Genomic DNA, 23,858 nt, shown 5'->3' on the forward strand with positions numbered 1-23,858 from the left:
TTTCTGAGTAAGGTCATGAAGATCACAAAGAAAATATTAGACTTGAATTTATTTTGTCAAATGAAATGTTTATCTCTTCTTGTGGTTTACTAAAGTTGATATCTTGACTTGAAAATATTAACTTTGTCAGATCACAAGATGAGATAAATTCATGCTATCATCGTTATTTGACAAGGAAAACAAATTTCTTGTATGTATTTATATTTTTTTTTATTTCTCGTTTTGATTTTATTATAAAAATTATCAAAATTATCACACCACTTGACTTGATTGAAATAAACTAAAGTTCTAAAGATTGTTAACAATAGTAAAATATTACATCATAACAATATAATTGCAAAATGACACAGTAAGCTCACCTATATTCTTACATATAAATTGATATGTTTAATAATCAATAATACATGGCAATTGCTTGCACAAAAGAAATCATTTTGTTTTAAAAGTTTCAAAACATGTTTGTGGACATAAAACCAGATGGGTTTTACAATTAAACAAAGGGAATAAATGAGTTATGATTGCAATATGCATCGGAATTAAAAATAATTCTGTTTATACTTTAAGTTTATAGTAATGTCAATATCAATTTATGCATTTGAAATATTTGAATACAAACTGTAAAAGAGTTATCTGTTTCTGTAAATTATATAAAGATCAAATGTAGATTGAACATTTAGTGGCCATTAATTAGTTGGGTTTTTGTTCATTTCATAACATGATTAATTTGGTACAGTAAAGTAAATGTCATTTGGGTAGAAATATTGTTTACAAAATTGCAGATCAAACTGTACTTTACTTCAAATATTTACACACCCTTTATGTAATAATTCAGTTGAAATAATACACCTCAGGCTATCTAATCTGTCAACATTGACAATCAAAATAACAACTGTTCACAATCACAACAGCACAAGTAGATCTGGAGGTCTAATATTTTATTGGAATGCATTTGAGTCCATTACAATTTACATCAAATACGCAACTGATGCAAAATTCTGATTTGTTACGATTGTAAATTCTCAGTAGGTTACAATTTGATACATTATATGAACATATCAATTTAGTTAGCTTCTGACATATATCTAGATATGGTCAAAAGGTCAATATTTCGACTTCAAATACAACCCTCAAAGTTATTTAAACTCACAATAAATAGTTTGGCTTAATGGTGTGTAAACAATGAATTATTCTTTACAAGATCTCAGTAGCATTTGTATTAAATCTGTTCAGCTACCATAAACTTCACTGGGAGTTACCAGGTGGTCATGGATATTTTAAATTGAAATCACAACAGAACGGCCAGACTCAAATTTATATCGGTAAGGAGACCAGAAAACAGTAGAATAGTTTGTAAATGATAAGAATAAGAATAATGTTCAATACTTACGATAAATGTACTGGGATGGTTAAATTGTCACAGTTTGTCCCGATTGCGTGCCTTGTTGACATCTCCATGTGTTTCATGTGCTATCCAGTCTTCACCTTCTGCTCTCCAAGCCTCGCTTTCAAACCGGAAGTAGCAAAGTGTGAAAAAGGTCAATAGGCTCTATTAGAGACCCTAAAGAAAAGTTAGACAGAGTTGTCTCCCCGGACAATTCTCCACTTCCGGCGATAGATGATGAATACATGACTTTTTAATGGATAACAATCAGTTTATGTGTATCGAGGTTTCATGATCCCTTCATTCAGATGTGTTAATATATGTATACATGTTGATATGTTTACATAAGTTTGGATCAATTGTTTAAGGTGCAAGAATAACAATATTATGACCATCCTGACCATGATATTTCCTGGCAACAAACCAAAGAATTCCATACCAACATCAATCACAGGGAAACAAGGAAACTCCAAGAAACTATTGAAATGCAAATAAAGAAGCAGGTTATTCACAGAGACAAATGCCAACTTACAATTACCAAATATCATTTCTATATCATTCGAAATAATATTTAGAAAATCATTCTCATCATCATAATCATGAGAGATACACTTATATAAACAGGGCAAAATTTGATATTCTCAATTAATCAAATTAATTAAAAATTATTTCCATCATAATGGTGAAATGTACACGTTAAATATGTTATAAATATTATGGTAAAGAATGTTGTCAAGAATGATGTGAGATACAATATCACGATCAGGGAAATGCATTTTTTCATAGATTTTTAGGCTGTGTGACACCCCTCTTTTGTTTTGTTTTTGTAAGAATTAATAAGAGGTAGTTTAGTGGGGGACTCGGGATATCTTTTCAGAATGTGTTTTTCTAACATGTACCACAAATTATTACAGGATATCAGAAATGAATATAAACTGCCATGTTGTCTGACTGACCATGTAGACACGCACTCATTCAGGGTTTATGAATTTTATAGTTGCCCAATGACCATTCTGAGGATTAGTGTTTGAGGATACCATAGGTATCAGTGAATACATGTGAATACCATGTCGATAAGATGTCATTAAGATCCTTCCTTTCTCTATCACACAACCAATTTATGCATTCTATGTAAAAGACGACCAGACTTTGTTACAATCCATGTTTATCTGTGACAAGTTCCAGATGGTGACATTTTAGTGAACTTATCAAGTGATGATGAATTGCTTTCAGCAATATCACGGCGGGTGACACCAGAAATGGGCTTCACACATTGTACCCATATGGGGATTCGAACCCGGGTCTTCGGTGTGACAAGCAAACAATTTAACCACTAGGCCACACCACCATACAACCTAATTTATTGAATACCTTCTTACTGGAAATTTAGTCTTTATTCATTCAGTCTTATTTTGTGATGTGAGGCAGTTACTAACTGCACAAATAACAACAAACGTTAAATACTTTGTCAGTCAGTCACACAAAAGTACTGTTTACCACTCATGAGACACCGAAAGGGTATTGTGAAATAGCGAACATCTACATGAACTATCCAAGAGAAGGGATTAGAAGAGAAGCAGAGGAAAATCATATATTGATTAACAGTTGCATGTGATCAAACAGGTTTTTTTTGTTCCCCTTTGAGAAGCATTTAGAAGTTGAAACAGTATCGGTTATGTGTACCGGGTATCTTTTTTCCAGTAAAAAAAAAACATGGTTAAGATTTTAAGATAAGAAAAAAACCATTAAAAACTTTATTTCATTAAGTAGAAGTGCAAGAGATTAGCTGTGTACTAGACCATTTTGTTGTTTTAGGCTGTAATTATTGGCAGACAAACTGACAGGTAGTTTATTTAAGTCTAACCTTAGATACAGACATATTATAGACAGATAAAAAACAGACAAACAGACAGACAGAGACTAGTATACAGAGTAAACAATACCCTTCTTCAAATTTAACACCTGCACCTGATTTTGTTTGAAGCAAACTTCAGTGTAATGGCAGTCAATCTATGTCAGGGCAGTATGAAAAGACTTTCCATCTTCTGTATTGACTTAATTAAGGTGATATTTTTCTCAATGATAATGGCTGTTTTCTGTAAAAGCAGTTAATGTGTTATATGTATACATAGTAAAGCTTAAAAAGCATACTGTGTGTCATTAGTTATTTGTTTTCTTTCTGTATAACAGTTCTCAAAATGTCATAATATGTCCACTGATATATCTATAGATATAACACACAATGTCAAATTAGTATTGTTTGTGTTATTGTAATTGTCTGACTGTAACACAATGTGTGTATAACTCTGTAAGCACAAGTGAATCTTTGCTATGTCATTGTAATAAATGAAGTGTCTGTGAGTCTGTCCAGTGTGTTTGTCTGTCTGTTTCAGGTATCGTCACTACACACTCCAGCCGGAAATGATATTTTGTGCATTGAGGCCTGAGACAATGTGTTTTAGTTATATTTCAGATTGTTGCATGATTTGTGCTGCAATGTTTAGCATGCATGTACCCATGCTTTCAGCTTCATGCTTTTTTGCTCAAAACTTTCATGATTTCAATTTTTTATCAAAATGTTTTACCATTTTTTCAAATATGTGTGATAAGAATACAAGACAAACTTTTCTCCTATTTTTCCTGACTTTTATATTAATGAGAGGACAATGAAGGATTTTCCATAAGGAAGAAGGATACATACATGAGGATGTGATCATTGCTCTTGCTTTTATGTAAATGACAGAAGCAATGTTTGTGCTTTGTATATGTTTAAGTCTGCTGTTATGTAATGTACTTGTAATACAGTATATGTCTTTATGTTTTTGTCTGTCAGATAATGTTATACATATGCTAACTTGTATTTTATTTTATTTGAAGCCAAATAATCAAAAATCTGGTAACAAATATCTGTTCTATGCATTTATGTATCATAGATATTGATAAAATGTGTGCTTAATTGTCAAAACATTAGGGATGTTAATTAACCATCTGCATTTAATTGTATTCTTTGCCAGATGTATTATAATTCAGTGTATTGTGGATGTAGTTTGTGCATTTCGTTTCATTCTCTTTCCTGCTCCTTTTGCAGGTCTTACACCTCAACCTTCAGGTAAGATAGAACCCCTTTGATATGCTCCTTATCATCATCCTCATCAACATCATCATAATCATTATCGGGTCAGTGGGATGGACTAGTGGTTAAAACTATCGCTCACCATGCTTCGATTCCCCTCATGGATACAATGTGTGAAGCTCATTTCTGGTGTCTCCTGTCATGATAGTGCTGGAATGTTACTAAAATAAAATAGAATATTACTCTTCCTGTACCACTCACTTTAATTTTATATAATCATGAACGGGTCACTCAACCCCTTTCAACCTTTCAGGGCTTAGATTTATAACAAAGTATTTTGTATAATCGTCATCAGTTATTTAGATATTGGGCTTTTTTATGTTGAATAACATTTACAATTACAAACTGCCAAACTGTAATCATAGATCCTTATCTGATGAAGAATTTTAAATAACAATTATTTCACAAGGGAACCGTCCTACATGATAGTAGCTATTTATTATAATTATTAGAAAATACAGCTATTGTATTACATCCTTGAAAATATATGACCATACGTCATCTGGTCAATTTTTTTTATTGTGTGAGTTACAAGGCACATTGAATTTCTTTTTGAAAATACAGGAGGGGGATGTTTGGGCCAGAGGATGGATCTTGTTTTGATCCTGGATACCTCCACCAGTGTCACAGAACCCAACTTCAGACTCATACAGGACTTCTTGAAGTTCTTCCTCTTCTCTGCTGATATTGATAATGACCAAGTACGAGTTGGTATTGTCATCTACAGTACCAAAGTTGCCATCCAGTTCCAGATGAGTGAATATATAGGAGATAAGAGAGGAGTTTATAAGGCCATTGACAATATACCCTATATGTATGGAAGTACCAACACCTATGGTGGACTGAACACAATGAGGACTCAGATGTACAAACCAGAAACAGGAGACCGACCTGATGTAAGAAATGTCTGTATTCTCATCACTGATGGTGTTTCCAATATCAATGCCAGGAGAGTACAACCTGAGGCTAAAAAAGTCAGAAGTGAGGGAATCCATGTCTATGTCATTGGTATTGGTCTGACAGACACCAAAGAAATTGACAAAATTGCCACACCCCCTCTAGAAGAGAACAGATTTACTGTCACCGATTTCAGTGATTTGAAGCAGATGAGGAACAGAGTGTTTGAGTCTTTGAACAAAGGATGTGACAGTAAGTATCTGAATATCATTAGATAAACTCTTTTTCATATAACAAAGAGAAATTTCAATAGCTTAAGCACATGACACTACTGGTAATGGGGATTCTGAGGGAAAATAGGAACCAAGTGTCTCCTTTTTATGGTAAGAGCTGACTAAAAGGGATATGGGATGGTCAAAATTGTTGTGTGTCATTGTGCCCTAACTTGAAACATCTTATTCACTTCAAGAAATATTGGCAAGATGTACACTATGTCTATATCTGATACAGACAGACAAGCTGACACTGTCTGAGTCAATATATTAAAAAAAGGAATACTGTAAATAATGTCCTTTGTAGAAAACCCCACACCCATTTTTCAGATACCTTACATGTCAGCTGTGTAAGTCTCTCTTTCATGTATTATTGTTCACTTACTGATTTTGGTAGTGTGCACCTCAACCCCTTTTGAAATCCTGAATCTGCCTCTGAATCCCACCCACATGTGTGTTTTTTTCCTGTGACTATCTATTGTAAGTCTACTATTTCAAAATATTTGTGTTTCAGCAACTACAACAACCACAACTACAACAACCACAACTACCACAACTACACCTCCACCACCAGGTAGGATGGCATACAAATGTGCTCTTAGAAATGTTATTGTGTCCTACTTATTTCAGTGAAGACTTTTTAACACTGTCAGAGGCTTTATGTATACGATAATAGTGCTCTGATCACGAGGGCCTCATGTCATCAACACCTAGAGCAAAACAATTTTTTTAACTACAACAGTTCCCTGGTGTTCTATTTCCAATACCAGACAATCATTTTCATAAGTCACTTGAAACATAAGTATCTACAGTCAATAAACATATTTTATGTAAGTGCGGGATGATCAATCCAAATTAAGTGTCACACTTATTAGCCTTTAAACAATAGATGGTTGTCTATGCTTAAACTTTATTATTTTATTACATTAGTCTTTACTCACAGGAATCAGGAATTGAAAGTGTGCAACACAGCTTCTTCATTAGTCAACATGAAGTGGGCAAGCCTAAAGAAACTTAAGCAAGCCTTACAAGAATTAGTTCTAAACTACCTTTTGCTATTACAATGTCACACCACTAGTTTGGTTGAAAAAGATAAATCACAGTTCTACAGATTGATATAGAAAAGACACCAAATTTCAAACTGTTTCCCCTAAAACTTGAATTACACTCTCAGTCAATACATTTCATATTCCACCACACACGAATACTGTGGTAACCACAACTCTGAATTATATAACCTGAGATTGTTCATAGCATTATTTTCAAAAATGCCTACCAACTGTGATTGAGAAAGAATTACTTTTCAATTAATAGCAGCTTTTCCTGTCATAAAATAAGCATCATTAATGAAAGGTGTCATAGTCATTAGCAACCTCTGATTGAGCAAGCAGAATTGGCTATGTTTCCAATTCATGGTAGAATTCATATTTTGGTATATTTTCAATAAGGTATCTTTTAGACCATGATTTGACTTAATACATCTGCCAACAGTTGCTTCAATGTGGTATTTATGAAACTATGCTTTTACCATAAGTAAATAAGTGACATTTGCCAACAATTATTTTGATGATATTCTTTAGACTCATGTTAACAATTAGGAGAAATTTACTCCACATCATCCCTATCATTAGGCAAATGCCAAATCCTGAAACATCTTTGACTGAAATCAGGAACATTCATATTTAATTTTATAGATTGTCCCGGACAGAGAATGGATCTTGTTTTTATCCTGGATACCTCCACCAGTGTCACAGAACCCAACTTCAGACTTATTCAGGACTTCTTGAAGTTCTTCCTATTCAAGGCTGATATTGATGGTGACCAAGTAAGAGTTGGCATTGTCATCTACAGTACCAAAGTTGCCATCCAGTTCCAGATGAGTGAATATATAGGAGATAAGAGAGGAGTTTATAAGGCCATTGACAATATACCCTATATGTATGGAAGTACCAACACCTATGGTGGACTAAATGTAATGAGGACTCAAATGTTCACACCAGCAACAGGAGACCGACCTGATGTTCACAATGTCTGTATTCTCATCACTGATGGTGTGTCCAATATCAATGCCAGAAGAGTACAGCCTGAGGCTAAAAAAGTCAGAAGTCAGGGAATCCATGTCTATGTCATTGGTATTGGTCTGACAGACACCAAAGAAATTGACAAAATTGCCACACCCCCTCTAGAAGAGAACAGATTTACTGTCACAGATTTCAGTGACTTGAAGCAGATGAGGAATCAAGTGTTTGAATCCCTGAATAAAGGGTGTAATGGTAAGTGCTTAAAGTTTTGGAAAATGCTTGTCAATCAACAGATCGGAATTAGCCTGGATTTAAATATCATAAAATGTGTTAGGAATCCTTGATATGAGCAATGTAGAAAAACTACCTTTTCAATGATGCTTTTAATTCGTTTGGAAACATTTCATTGCTTGTCGTTAAACTTTGTATTCAGCTTTAAGATTTTTAATCTCGAATCCTTTCATTCTGTCTGCATGAAACTTGACAAGTTTACTTATGACTTGGAGCAGAATATTATAGTTACTTAATCTTTAATCGTGGTTTAGAAAATTTGTTTTTTTGGACTAACTAAGTTTATAAGCAAAATATCTATCTAAACTGTGTATATATGTCTTAGAAATTCACATTTATGAATGCAAGAGAACTTTATGTATTGGAAATCAATATGCATTCATATATCAGACATATTGCTGAGTGCGGTGTAAAACAACAAACCAACCAACCATATATCAAACACAGAATCACATTCTGTATCACTGCAAATCTTGCTACAATTGCCAACAAAGGGTCATCTTAGACAATGTTTTTCCCAAATTTAAAAGTCAGTTAGGGTTTCACTGGGCCTACAAAAACTGATGTCATCATCACTCACTCTCTTTATAGAGTTGGAGGGCACGGGGGGCCCAGTCGTCTAAGGCGCCGCGATTCGCTGTGCAGAGTTGCATCCCTTGGGCATGCCAGAAACCAATGATTGTGGGTTCGAATCCCGGTTCGCCCCGATTACGTTTCTAGGTTTGTCAGTACCATACCCATGTTCGTGGGTTTCACCAAAGTGGTAAACGTCCGAGACCTGCATTACTTCGGACTTTCCTCCCACATTAAGCTGACACGCCATGATATAACTGGAATAATGTTAAAAGCGGCGTTAAACCCAACTCACTCACACTCTTTATAGTCATAAGCAGAATTTAGAGACTCCTACAGCCATGCCCTTGAAGATTTTAGAAATGCTTGTCTTAGTTAAAATGAATATTGAGGTTTAATATGTTGGGAAAACATTTTTGGGGGTTACTGTCTCCTGGATGTCTTTGTAGGAATTAATACTGACCAATGTCTATCAAAAGAATGATTAGGAGTATGTTGGATTACAATTGCATCATGTATTTAGGAATTATGTATGCGTCACATAAAACCCTGGTCAAGTGCATCATATTTATTTACTTCATTTTTTAAACTGGTTTTCACAACCTAATGTACATGGTATGAAAATGACTTCACTAACTTTGACAAATTTTGAAACTGGAAAAACTTTTATATTTTGTTTCTTGTTTTTGTCAAATGTTTTCAAACAACAAATATATTTTCTTATTTAGACATTAAAATGTTTAACCTTCATCAGCATTATAAACAGAGTTATGCCTAAAATGCATGCATGAAACAAAGTTTTGGTGAAAAAATTATATGTGAGCAATCTGTGACCAAAGTCACTAAGTGATTATCATCTTCAACAAATATCATCTGGGATCCAGAGTTTTTCATGTTGAAAAAACTATAAATATGCTCTCAAGGAACTTCTTTAAGAAACCCTTTTGTTACTTCAAACTGGTATTAATTTAAATATTCACATACAGATAGATTAATTTAAATATTATTTACCTTTTCAGAGCCTTTAACAACTCTACCACCTCCTACACCACCACCTACAGGTAGGGCATACTTACTGATATGCTTTGTATCAGTGTAAGTCTTCTGTATACATTTGTCTCTAGGGATTGACACTTTAACAACTCTACCAACTCCTACACCACCACCCACAGGTAGGGCATACTTACTGATATGCTTTGTATCAGTGTAAGTCTTCTGTATACATTTGTCTCTAGGGATTGACACTTTATCAACTCTACCAACTCCTACACCACCACCCACAGGTAGGGCATACTTACTGATATGCTTGGTATCAGAGTAAGTCTTCTGTATACATTTGTCTCTAGGGATTGATACTTTAAACAAAATCATAGTCTCTAAGGATTGACATTTTAAACTAAATCGTAGTTAGAAAATCTGTTTTGTTTTGGAAAGTTTGGTTTTCTTAGTAATTAGCAATATGTGTTCCAAACTATTAGGGGAGGGTAAAGGATACCGGTAATTTGTTTGTATACTTTTGACACTGAGGCATTTATTGGTGTACAGATGAACTTGGTTATATGAACACTGATATAACCTACTGATGTTTACTTTCTTAGTCCCAACTACTTTTTTATGCAGATTGTGTAAGTTCAATCCAGCATTAAATAGAACCTAAAGATTAGGTCAAAAGCGCAGTTTCATTGCTACGTAAAATGCACAGTGAACCTGCACTGTTCCCAAATATATATATTATTATCATAATCAATGTAACTGTCACATGACATCACAGTAAGTGTATTCTTCCAGATGATACATATGAAACATATTGGAGAACATATTCAGTGCTGCTTTGTTTGAAATTTTATATATATATATTCAATCCATGTTTACACACAAAAAAAGTTGTCAATTTACCAATAGTCAACTTTCCCTTTATGTCAAGCAATATTTCAGCAGCTTCAGCCTTTGGAGTCTGCATTAAGGTACAAGCAAGCATGCTCTTTCCACAAAAATTTAATAAAGTATCATACAACTGTTGCTCAAGCGTTGTTTTGATCAGTTACAACATTCAAGGCTTTTGTTAAGGTTTTATGGTTGACATGTGGAGGACATTTAAGAAATTTGATGCATCATTACAAACCCTATGTCTGATGTCCCTATTTTAACTTGTACAAAATGTTTCCATGTTCTTTCAGGTGAACACTTGAGTTGCTTTTGCATGTGTTTGTGATGAGTGCTGCCAGTGGGGCAGGATATGCTCACCTTTTTGAGAACACCATGTAATATCATTATTTGATACTGATTCTTGAACAGATGCTCATGATATTGTTGGACTGTACAATGGATGTCGAATGTAGAATGTCGTGCCCCCAAAATTCCCAAAATGCTGGTGTCAACATGTCTATCAATATACCGCCACACTATACACACACTACACACACGACAGACACCATACAGAGCCATATTGCCCCCAAAATATGGGTCATGTACACAAGAAAAAAGCATTTTTCTGTCAAGAATTGCCATACAAGTTTCATGAATGAACAATATGATTTTAACAATTGATTTATATTTTTTTTAAAACAGAAAATACATGTTTGGGCCAGAGGATGGATCTTGTTTTGATCCTGGATACCTCCACCAGTGTCACAGAACCCAACTTCAGACTCATACAAGACTTCTTGAAGTTCTTCCTCTTCAAAGCTGATGTTGATAATGACCAAGTACGAGTTGGTATTGTCATCTACAGTACCAAAGTTGCCATCCAGTTCCAGATGAGTGACCATGTAGGAGATAAGAGAGGAGTTTACAAAGCCATTGACAAAATACCCTATATGTATGGAAGTACCAACACCTATGGTGGACTGAACACAATGAGGACTCAGATGTACAAACCAGAAACAGGAGACCGACCTGATGTAAGAAATGTCTGTATTCTCATCACTGATGGTGTGTCCAATATCAATGCCAGAAGAGTACAGCCTGAGGCTAAAAAAGTCAGAAGGCAGGGAATCCATGTCTATGTCATTGGTATTGGTCTGACAGACACCAAAGAAATTGACGGTATTGCCACACCCCCTCTAGAAGAGAACAGATTTACTGTCACCGATTTCAGTGATTTGAAGGTGATGAGGAACAGAGTGTTTGAGTCTTTGAACAAAGGATGTGACAGTAAGTATCTGAATAACATTAGAAACAAATGTTTTCAATTTTAGGAACATTAGATAAATCTGATTTCGATACGAATAAGTTTAGCTTGCAAGATCATAAGCTTATGTCACATAGGGTTGTTCATTTATGTTGGCATCTGTTGGCAACTTTCTACATTTTCACACAACATTCACCCAGAGCCTGAAGTCAAGATGGGATTCTTTTAACCTTGTAAAGTGCAGATTTGCCCCCGGTCAAGGTTTTAATTGTGTCAAGTGTCATTTATAATTTTTTGTACTTTTTGTTTTAGCAACCACAACAACAACAACAACAACTACAACAACTACAACAACTACAACTACAACAACTACTACGACGACAACAACTCCTCCACCACCAGGTAGGGCACACACGGTTAACATCTTTGAAATTTGTCAATGTCCTACTATTTTCAAAGTGGACATTTAAAAACTGATGTTATTCTGTGTCCCCCAAAAAGAAGGTGATATTAAAAAATAACTGATGATTACAGAAATAGAAACAGGTATCAAGTGTTGGTAATGGATAGATAAGGAACAGGATGTACTAGGTGTAACAACTCAATCAACAGAACATGTTGGCAGTGCATTGTAAGGGTGCAGACAACCAAGAAAGACTACAGGGCTATGTAGTGAAAAAATGATTTGATCAATAATGGGTCATGTCCCCATGATTGGCCAAATATTCCTTCATATGGCATGGCATGGTCTGAATCAATCTCCGAATAATAATTTGAGGGAGTCTTACCCACCCCTCTTGCAGTATCGTTGCCCATTTCAGCTAATGTAGCAGGTAACCTATGACATCAGCATACACATCTCCCAATCATGTTCATATGAGATTTGTTAGGATGCTTCCAGATACATCCATGCCTATCTAGAAAGTGCAACATGAATTTGTACTCGTCTGAAAATATTACACAAGACCACAGATGATTCCCCTGGTTTCTACTTTCTATTATGGAGGCTCAATCATTAACATTTTGTGTCTGGAGAAACCTGTTCCAAAGTCTACAAATCACAGTCAGGGACATATTGGCTACCTCTCGCTGAGTTCTGCCAGTTTGAAGCATGCCAATAACCCTTTGGCAGTCATCATGTTGTAGACACATTCCCTATCTTATCATAGATACTGCATTGAAGCAAGCGTAGAGGCCTCACATGCTGCTGTTGTTAATGAAAATCAACAATACTAATGGCTCTGAACATTTTGATGACCTTTGACTGAAGTGTCATTTCAAGAATGACCCCCTACCCACGAGCACAGAGAAGTTGCTTGACCACGAGCAATGTATCAGTTGTGTTGGACACTCTTTTTGGAGAGTATATATATATATATTACTGTTGGTTATTTAAATCTGCATATCCGTTCTGCATGATAAACAGTTAATGAATGACATTTGCCAACAATTACTTTCATGAATTTCTTTGAACGTTTTTAATAATCAGCAGAAACTGACTCCACATCATCCCTATCAGTAGGCAAATGCCATATCATGAAACATCTTTGAATGAAATCAGGAACATTCATATTTAATCTTATAGATTGTCCCGGACAAAGGATGGATCTTGTATTAATCCTGGATACCTCCACCAGTGTCACAGAACCCAACTTCAGACTCATACAGGACTTCTTAAAGTTCTTCCTCTTCAAGGCTGATATTGACGGTGACCAAGTAAGAGTTGGCATTGTCATCTACAGTACCAAAGTTGCCATCCAGTTCCAGATGAGTGAATATATAGGAGATAAGAGAGGGGTTTATAAGGCCATTGACAATATACCCTATATGTATGGAAGTACCAACACCTATGGTGGACTAAATGTAATGAGGACTCAAATGTTCACACCAGCAACAGGAGACCGACCTGATGTTCACAATGTCTGTATTCTCATCACTGATGGTGTGTCCAATATCAATGCCAGAAGAGTACAGCCTGAGGCTGTAAAAGTCAGAAATCAGGGAATACATGTCTATGTCATTGGTATTGGTCTGACAGACACCAAAGAAATTGACAAAATTGCCTCACCCCCTCTAGAAGAGAACAGATTTACTGTCACAGATTTCAGTGACTTGAAGCAGATGAGGAATCAAGTGTTTGAATCCCTGAATAAAGGGTGTAATGGTAAGTGCTTAAAGTTTTGGAAAATGCTTGTGAATCAACAAGATTGTAACAGTCAGTTGAGTAAAAATGCTGATGAGTCATGTAGACCTAAATCATATTCTTCAAATCTTCTGTTTCATTTAGAATTTATTGAATTTAAAAATTAAATGAAGTATTTGATTCTTTTATACAGAAAAGATGAAAACTAAAGATAACTATGGAACAATTAAAGCTTGGATTTATTCAAAATGGTGACAGATTAACTATTCCAATATTGCAAATCGGCTGTCAAAGAGATGAATGGGTTACCAGAATGTTTTAGTTATCATTATCAAAAGCAGTGACAGCTGCATTGTCATAATTGTTGATTGACAAATGTACAGTGAGTGATTGTTTTATTTGTTGTGTACTTTTATTTATAAGTTTTTGGATTTCTTTTGTAGTCATTATACTGTGTACCTCATCCTCATCTGCCATAAAGACCAGTGAACTTATGTCTAGTGATTTGTTCTTTTCAAGTTGTGTACTTCTTAAGCTTCACAAGTGCTTGATGGATTGAGCTGAAAGTTTTTTTGTTCTTGACCATAAACTCCTGCTTCTTAAAAACATCATAACATAATATGTATGTATTTCTTCAAAATGTATTAGAATTCACACAGAAACCACACGGTCTAGACATCTGAAACTTTGTGAAAAAGAAAATGACCATAAGAAATTTTGCATTGAATCAAATAACAAACTTTGAATTGTGATTTCTTAGGTCTTGTTGATGGAATTTGTTGACATACTTATCAATGCTAATAAGGGTGATCAGGCTAATACTTATCATGTTGCTTTATTTTTTTCAGGACCTGTGGCAACTACACCACCTCCTACACCAGGTAGGGCAATACTTAATTGCATGCTTTGGCCATTTAAATACTCAAAGGGTTTTTGAATTTTGCAATCTTAGAAAGGGATTATGTTCAGTGCTATCAAAACATTTTAATTCCTTATGGCATCCTCACGGGCACTGCTTGTGCTCCCCTTCTTTGTGAATATGAATAAGAATTGCTGCTATGATTGATCAAAACTCAGGACTTTGGCCAACAGGTTTTACTGATATAGTACAATATTAATTCCCCGCAAATGATTTACCCACCAGAAGTAGAGATCAGTGAAAATGCCTCATCTGTTTCATATTTACATCTTTGCATAAAGATTCAGAGTGACAAAAAACTATCCACAAAACTGTAAGACAAGAGGGATGGCTGCAACTTTCCAACAGTCAACATTCGTATTGATCTAAATCTGTGCTAATTTTCCTCTCATTTATACCTGGCCATGTCTTGATTTGTTGGTTGAAGATAGGGACAGTTTGGCCATATTTATTCATGATTGATGGAGGAGCATGATTGTGTATTCGAAACCTGTCATGTATTGGTGGTAACTACCAATTACAAGTCGTATGAAAAGCACTTAAAATCTAAAGTACCCTCTGAATATTATCCTAATGTCATATTTCTTCTTTTTTGCTGCCTAATAATTTTTTCTTTTCTTTCAACTCATTCAAATTCAAACCTATATCACTGCAAATACCTAAGAGCAACAAAAAACATTTCCATAATCATAAAAAATCTCCAAAAGCAGAGTCCATCATAAAAACTCAAATTGACAAAGGAAATAACTATGATTGAGAGTAACATCCCCATGAAATGATTATATCTGACAGCTAATGTGAAGAAAATTGGTAAATTATTCATTCGTTTTGTTACTTTTGTGGAGATGTTTAGCAAACTATTTTATTTGTTTTTTCATAACTGACTACTTTAGTGTTTACTATACACATTTCAGGAAAGTTTTTGACCTCAATTATTTGGTATACTACAGGGATGTTGAACAATGAATTCATTGCGGATCAACCCATTTTTTTATTTTAGGGTACTCTGACACAGGCTATGATGTCATCTTTATGCTGGATGGTTCAGTCGATGATAGATATTTTGGATGGATGAAAAATTATGCCGCCTACTTCGCGTCTCAAATGAGCATTGACAATGGTATTTGGCGCGTTGGTGGAATGACATTCTCAAATGGTGGACCAAGTCTTGGTTTCAACTTGAACGAATATGGATGGAAGAGTGATGTGGTAAATGCCCTGGGCAACTCCATGAACAACAGGCCTGGTGGAAGACCAGATCAAGCTCAAGCTTTCGATTATGTTCGCTCAAACATGTTCACTGGACGCAATGGTGACAGACCCAATGCTCGCAACTACATTGTGCTGATGACTGCCAATGAGGAGAGTTTGAACCAAGGTCAGACTTTGGCTGCTGCCAATAGGCTGAAGAATGACTTGGTGGGTATATACACAGTTGGTATCCACCTTGGGAACACATATGAGTTGGATGGTGTTACTACCAAGCCCATCAATGAACATCAGTGGCTTATCAATGATGAGAGTGATTTCAACGGGCTGGCTGGAATCATGGGCTCTTACATGGAGAGAGGTAAAGATTGACAAAATAACGATACTTTACTATTATCAAAAAAGACATTTCTTCACACTACTTCAATTTTAATTTTTAATATATTGTTAAGATAGATATGCTACCTTATGCAGTTACATATATATCCATGTAATCCAGAGTAGTTGGGCTCAACATATACGTTCCAGTGTTGGTCGTAGTTCTAAGTTTGACCTTAATTTGACCTTAGACTTTTGACCATGCTCCTAAATTCTCTGAAAATGCATTTTTTCTCATTGTAAACATCACCTACTCAGAAACCACTGATCCAATGAATTTGAAAGTCCACATGCTTTTTCCCACCAATGATGACACCTGAATTTGTTCAAGCACAGCAGCTATATTGAACAAGCATTTTATGACAATTACTCAGTCATTTTTTAACAAAATTTTAGATTTTGAACTAGTTTGACCATACTCTTAAATTCTCTCAAATTGCATCTTTTGCCTCTATACCACATCATCTAGCCACTGTACTGAAATGCATGCATATAGCCTGTATGTAGACAATTAAGATATTTTTCATGTTTTAAAGTGTGATATTCAAAGATCAAAGGCAACAATTTGAATTGACAAACCTCATCATAGCAGCCTGGAAAAGACAATTAGTCAGTCCCACTGTCTTGCTTCGAGTGATTTACAGTATGATCATTGAATCACTCAGAACATATATTGCAGTACATGACAATAGATATATGATTGTTTGGGCAAAATCAGAAACTGCTCATACAACAGCATGAATCTTCAGCAACCCATGCCTGCCATAAAAGGCGACTATGCTTGTCGTAAGAGGCGACTTACGGTATCGGGTGGTCAAGCACTCTGACTTGGTTGATGCATGTCATCGATCCCATTTGCATGGATCGATGCTCATTATGTCACTCACTGGATTGTCTGGTCCAGACTTGATTATTTACAGAACATCATATAGCTGGAATATTGCTGAGTGCGACGTTAAACAACAAACAAATAACCAAACAACAACATGAACATTGCTGTAAAGGTGAAGGCTGTACTGGTTAACTGTCTATAGGTGTGATAATGACACATACCTCCCCACTGGCTGGCTTGTTTCTTTGGATTTTTATAGTTTCTTGAAGTTTCCTCTTTTTCCATTGATTTGATATTGGTATGGATAAGTTAGGTTTGTTGCCAGGACATTACATGGTCGTGATTGTTAATGAATTCTTCTGAAAGGACAAGCTAAAGAGATTCTGTATGTTAATGCTTATGAGTATCAGTGTCTATGTGTTATTGTGTACTTATAATTTTTCAGCTCCACCTATCACCAGGGCTCCACCAACAAGCCCTCCAGTTTCAGGTTCAGTTAATGACTTATCTTTTCTTGTTGCCTTTGGGACTTAAGTGTCTGGAACACGATATTTATGAATACTAAAAGTCATCAGAAGAAACACATTAAAGTACTATCAAACATGAAGTCACCTTATGTGAAACTAGTTTTACATCTAGAACATCAAGTTATCTGAGTTTTCTTAAATTTGTATTGGTCAGATATACATCATTTTTGTGTCAATCAAGTACTTGTGATAGATTCTATGTTTCCAGACAAATGAGACCCTTTAAATTAAGTATTTATTTGGTGTGTTTTTTTCTGTACATGTTTATCTGGGATGTCGTTCAACATTTCTGACTCGGATTATACCTGTAAACAACAGTGCCTTGCGATTTCTTATTTCAAACAATTTGCAAGAGGAATTAAGTGATATGTTTCTCTTTAAAATTTGGGGTAGGGATTTTGTTGAAACTTTGACTCTTCTCCGGACCCCAATCCATGAAGGGTCTTCATAAGAGATATGGGAGTCCTTTTCATCCTTAGGTACAACATTATATTACTTAAATAGCAATAAGTACTTAGTCTTTATAAAGATACTGGGACATTTCAAAACACTGATAATATTTATTCATATTATCTTTTGTTCACCCCTTGGGATACAGTTTGGAGGTCATGATCATTTATGCATTTCTTATGTGCAAACCATGTATTTTTTAGTGTCTTTGTGCTGCATTGTTTTGCATGATTGCACTCACGCTCAAAGCTTCATGCTTTTGATACAGTTTAGAGTATATTGAAATGCCAGATAGTTGTGTAGATTTACATATTCACAATGTGAGTGAGCACTACAAATGGTAATAGGGCATTTTACCATTACTTGTTTTCATTTATTGTTTTAGGATTTTATACAAGGCTGAAAGATTCATTAATTAATACTTTTGAAATATTCACTCATTTTTTATGCAAAAATCACTGAACTAATTTAATGTTTTCGTCTTTTGTATGCTTGTAATGAACTGTGATGTACCATAACTGTAATACAAACTGTATTTGTAATGCTCTTGTTTCGCAATGTCTTTCATGTGTTTGTCTGTCATGTCATGTCACGCATATAAAAATCCTACACCAGTTATACTATAACAACATTTTACTTCCATTTGAATATACAGATACATGCTTGGGCCAGAGGATGGATCTTGTTTTGATCCTGGATACCTCCACCAGTGTCACAGAACCCAACTTTAGACTCATACAGGACTTCTTGAAGTTCTTCCTCTTCTCTGCTGATATTGATAATGACCAAGTACGAGTTGGTATTGTCATCTACAGTACCAAAGTTGCCATCCAGTTCCAGATGAGTGAATATGTAGGAGATAAGAGAGGAGTTTATAAGGCCATTGACAATATACCCTATATGTATGGAAGTACCAACACCTATGGTGGACTGAACACAATGAGGACTCAGATGTACAAACAAGAAACAGGAGACCGACCTGATGTAAGAAATGTCTGTATTCTCATCACTGATGGTGTTTCCAATATCAATGCCAGGAGAGTACAACCTGAGGCTAAAAAAGTCAGAAGTGAGGGAATCCATGTCTATGTCATTGGTATTGGTCTGACAGACACCAAAGAAATTGATGGTATTGCCACACCCCCTCTAGAAGAGAACAGATTTACTGTCACTGATTTCAGTGATTTGAAGCAGATGAGGAACAGAGTGTTTGAGTCTTTGAACAAAGGATGTGACAGTAAGTTTTTAAATGCAAAATGTGTTCATCAGATAAAGTTTATCTGGTATGCAGGACCATAGTAGCATTTGTATTCAGTTGTCCTCCTTCGGTGTTAACATCTGTATTTAGCAGCCCAGTGAAATGGGACTGCTTGAAGGTTGTATTTGAACCATGAATTTTCTAAGACCTACTACACAAAGATTATGGCCACTAGATATCATTTTTGCATGGACTGCATGGAATTCTTTTTGCACATGTCAGGAGTATGTCAGAAGACATGGTTATAAGAGAGAAAAAAGTATGAATGCATTTATCATTAAACTTACCTTCTTTCGGATGGGACCTTGCTGTGGAATTTTTTTGTGTAAACATGGTAACATCATTGTCAGTTTCTCAGGCAAGGAGTGCTGCTATTTGGCGTCTTTTGGCACATACTTTTTTATGCAAATTGTGTGAGTGGCGATATTCTTAGTGTACTTTTCACAGGCACCTTGTGTCTTGGCTCATATTCAGTGATCCATTCATATGGTTTTCACTGCTGTTTTGACTTTTGCTTCTTGTGGGATCAGTTTCATCGGATCATCTATGAAACTGGCTGTTCTCAGTTGTTGGCAGTTGTATTCACAGGAAATGTTGATGGCATAGCTATCAAAGGTCAAGATCTTCTTTGAGTTTATTGTGAAACATATACTACTTTTCCAATAATGAGACGTGGATAGTTGTTGGATCTTGAGAATTTATCTCATTACAGTAAAGGTCTGGAAATTCTGTTTGTTTAATTGAAGTTCATATTGGTCTATACCGGGTAACCCCCAAATATTAAGCAACAACATATATAGAGTGTCTGTCTTTGTTGACATTTTAAGCATTTTACTTCTATCTAGATGGGCTACAGTGCTGTGGCACTATCTTCATTTACACAACTTATGGTAACTCAAAATATCTGCTATGTGCATCCTGACCATACAAGTAACCTGCACAGTCATATTTACAGGGACAAGATGTTCAGCATGTCCACCCAATTGTAATCCTTCTAATAAAGACATTGTACAAATATCAATTAAAGGGTGAAGTGGTCCAATTTGTGTTTGAGTATTTGATAAATTATTCTCTTGAAACACTTAATGAATTCATTATTGGCTTTTTTAATGTAAACTAGAGAACCTCATAACTCCAACATTATTTCAATGTCCTCATCAACTTTTGCAACCAACATTTGTGAATGTGTGATCAAGATCAGCTCTTATTTTGCTCTACTAAAATCTGTAAGCTGCAGAATCACACCCAGTCTAGGCAGCAATTTATTGATTCATGTGAGACAATGATTGAAGTGCAGTCAAGCCAAATGCAATTTTTTCTTGTGACTATTGTGTTGTTTTACTAAATTTCTATTTGTTCCAGCAACTACAACTACGACAACTACAACTACAACAACTACAACTACAACAACAACAACCACTACTACGACTACAACTACACCTCCACCACCAGGTTGGATAGCACTTGTTTAATATGATTAACTAAAAATACTGTTAATGTAAATTTTTTAACTTATCCTATCTCACTCAATGCATCTCATCCTTCTTCTTCTGATCCTTGTGTAGAAACATCCCAAAACAAAGTTTCCAGCTTCTAAGCTATTTCGCCCAAACACCTCTTGCATCACCATTGCGACCACCCTGTCAATCAGGTCCTGTACCTGGATCTCGTGCAGCTGCTGTACATGTGCTGATCACCTGACACTCTCTGCCTCATTATTCTCTGTCTCTTCGCCTCACAGTGGAGACATACTACCTAAATATTTTAGAGAATATTTTAGGCCATTTATTTCTCAAAATTCTACTGGAGTTCAGCGCAGTTCTTAAAACAAATGGACATGGACCAACAGAAACAGCCTTTAAGAAATGCTATCATATATTTTCTGCGATGGATCCACTCAGTTCATGTTGCGACTGTCAGGGAGTCTGCAAACTTACATGCCGATACAAAGAATGTTCTCAAGAGGCATTCAACGAATATCTAAAGAAATGCCAGAAGAGGAACGTAGATCACAGATCAAATTCTAAGGACACATAGCATGGACCTCCCTCATCAAAAAAGCCTAGATGTACAATGAAGGCTAGCGTCTGTCAGACCCTTAAGTCAGTGGTGAAGCAACCACCCACAGCCACCATAACATCTCTAACAACATATACTGATGCTACAACTACGAGCATGGCACAGACGACTCCAGGTACTCCGGTTATGGACACGATGGAAAACACACGTACTCCTCGGTATGCTACCCCTGAAAGCCAGATTTCTCCTCTGTCATCTACGGGCAGTTACGCCCAGGTTGAGCTGGCTCTGATTCTACCCTGGATCGCAGACTCACCTCCTTCAAGTACATCAGAGAATGATTTACTCAAGGGATTTGTGATGACTAGTAATGCCGCTTCTCCCATCATGCTGCCTCCAACGCCCAATCATGACAGACCTCTCTAAGAAGTTGGACATGGCCTCGCGGCCTTCCATCAGCAGAAGGACAAGCTGTCTACGCCCCACTTCAACATCGGTGAGACAGGGACGCAAGGAATAACTACCATGACCTCTTCCCAGAGTTGCATTGTAACATCACTACCATCGCCCCAAAAGTTCCTCTACAACTTCGGTTATTGATGCATCTAGATGTCAGCATCAGAAGGACCCTTTCCTTGTTATCTACCAACAGAGGCAATAGGGATGTCTGTGACCCAGGCTAGGACTTCTTAGGTAGCCTACATTGGAGGGACCATAAATCTAATCCAAATTCCAGGACGTTATGGATCTTATCACACATCAGTTAGGATCACTCACCGTGCTACAGCACAGATGCCTACTCAACTACTGTCCTTGAAAAGAACATCACAAGGTAAGATACTTCCAGATGCCATGGTCATCTCCCTATCTTTTCGATAACAGAATCCAGGATGTGGCTCAAGAAGTAACATGAAGCTGTTCAATGCGCAATTCCTAGAGAAACCGTCTCACTCCTCCGCACCATCATTTGACTACTGATCAGATCTACAAGATGCTTACCCGCACATACCCATCTATCGAGAGTACCGCCATAACCTCCACTTTATTTTACAAGGTAATCACAGCCAGTGGCTGGTGATCCCATTTGGAATTTCTTCGAACCCCCATGGCTTAAACATCAGAGGAATCATCCTCGAGTCATTCATCTATGACTGCATCCAGGCCCATGCCAACTGGAATGTTCTAGTCAAACATCTCGCCTTCGCGCAGAGATAACTTCATCAGTTAGGTTGGCTAGACAACACAGAACAGTAGGAAACCACACCCTCTCAGCAACTGCAGTTCATCTGAGCTCTTTTCAACACAGATTTCGGGATGATGTCCATTCAGCTGGACAGGTGGAAGAAGTTACAACGACTCGTGCCATTAGCATTCAGACTGAGTCTACGTCTTTGACAATGGCAACAATTGCTCGGTCTACTAATGTCGGCTCAAGTTTTCACCGAGAGAGGTCAACTACATCTACGGCCAATTCAGTGTTTTCTTAGACCTCATCTTCAGATCAACGATTGTCAGGTCTTAATTCAGCTCCCGTTGTGCCTATATAGACATCTGCAAGGTGGCCATCCAAGACGAACATCTGCTCTGGAGTCGCCTTGGAACCGTTTCTATCCAATGCATCACCTGTTCGTGGATGCATCGCCAGTGGGTTGGGGAGCACACCTGCAGGGTTGTCAGACATCAGGACTTTGGTCAGTAATAGAATCAACCCTCCACCTCAACAACCTCAAATTCAAGGCGGTCATTCTAGTGATCTCCCATTGGGTGGAAGTGCTTCGGTCATTTTGACTTATTATACTGTCAGACAATGCCTCAGTCTTTTGGTACATCAAGATGGGATCAACCGGGTCAGCATCCCTTCTGACTCTGACGATAGGCTTGTTTCATCTCATCAATACTCTGGACATGAATGGCTTCTACAGCTGGAAATCTTCAAAGGGGATTTGTCCCCTCTTCCATTGCCCATACTTCAAAGTGGCTTGTTGGATTCAGCTGAAAGTTTGTGAATGTGAATGTATGTTTCCATAATAACATGAGGTTAAAGTTTGTTCAAGGCATCAAAATTGGAAGACAAAAAATTCAAACATCGTCTTTGCCAAAACTTAAAGGGCCAGGGGCCAAAGACTTGGTAGGTAAGATGGTCACCATATGTAGTTCCAAGTTTGTTCAAGGCAACTTGATCAGAAATCAAGTATGGCTGCTGACATTTCTCTGCCATTAATATTCAAAATTGAGTTGTTTCAATTCAACACATTTGTTCCATTTTGCAATATTATGTCTTTGACTTTGTTTTGACCATGCTCTTTTATAAGGGTACATTTGGTTTTGTAAACTTCTCCCATGAAATTGCCATCATGAGGGAAATGAACTTTGGCATCAAATCTTGTTTGAATCATTAATTTTTATTCCTCAGTACTTAAATGCG

At 36.4% G+C, this 23,858-nt stretch overlaps 1 protein-coding gene across 26 annotated transcripts in view; it reads left to right on the forward strand.

The window, feature by feature from the left end:
- Positions 1–23,858, forward strand: part of LOC124132118 — a 239,477-nt gene that overhangs the window by 148,729 nt on the left and 66,890 nt on the right. For 5 of the 26 annotated variants that reach the window (XM_048382619.1, XM_048382622.1, XM_048382624.1 and 2 more), the window contains 13 exons: positions 4,470–4,490; positions 5,079–5,663; positions 6,198–6,257; positions 7,378–7,956; positions 9,588–9,629; positions 11,137–11,721; positions 12,011–12,100; positions 13,284–13,862; positions 14,690–14,722; positions 15,761–16,330; positions 17,625–17,669; positions 18,812–19,393; positions 20,777–20,866. The exons of 20 other annotated variants lie outside the window; for them this stretch is intronic. In XM_048382619.1, coding sequence (XP_048238576.1) covers positions 4,470–4,490; positions 5,079–5,663; positions 6,198–6,257; positions 7,378–7,956; positions 9,588–9,629; positions 11,137–11,721; positions 12,011–12,100; positions 13,284–13,862; positions 14,690–14,722; positions 15,761–16,330; positions 17,625–17,669; positions 18,812–19,393; positions 20,777–20,866 — 3,861 coding nt within the window. The remainder of the gene's footprint in view (positions 1–4,469; positions 4,491–5,078; positions 5,664–6,197; positions 6,258–7,377; positions 7,957–9,587; positions 9,630–11,136; positions 11,722–12,010; positions 12,101–13,283; positions 13,863–14,689; positions 14,723–15,760; positions 16,331–17,624; positions 17,670–18,811; positions 19,394–20,776; positions 20,867–23,858) is intronic. One more of the 26 variants, XM_048382625.1, reaches the window with a different exon arrangement.

This window comes from Haliotis rufescens, unplaced genomic scaffold (genome assembly GCF_023055435.1).
Source record: "Haliotis rufescens isolate VD_foot unplaced genomic scaffold, xgHalRufe1.0.p SCAF_4, whole genome shotgun sequence".
Taxonomy (NCBI): domain Eukaryota; kingdom Metazoa; phylum Mollusca; class Gastropoda; order Lepetellida; family Haliotidae; genus Haliotis; species Haliotis rufescens.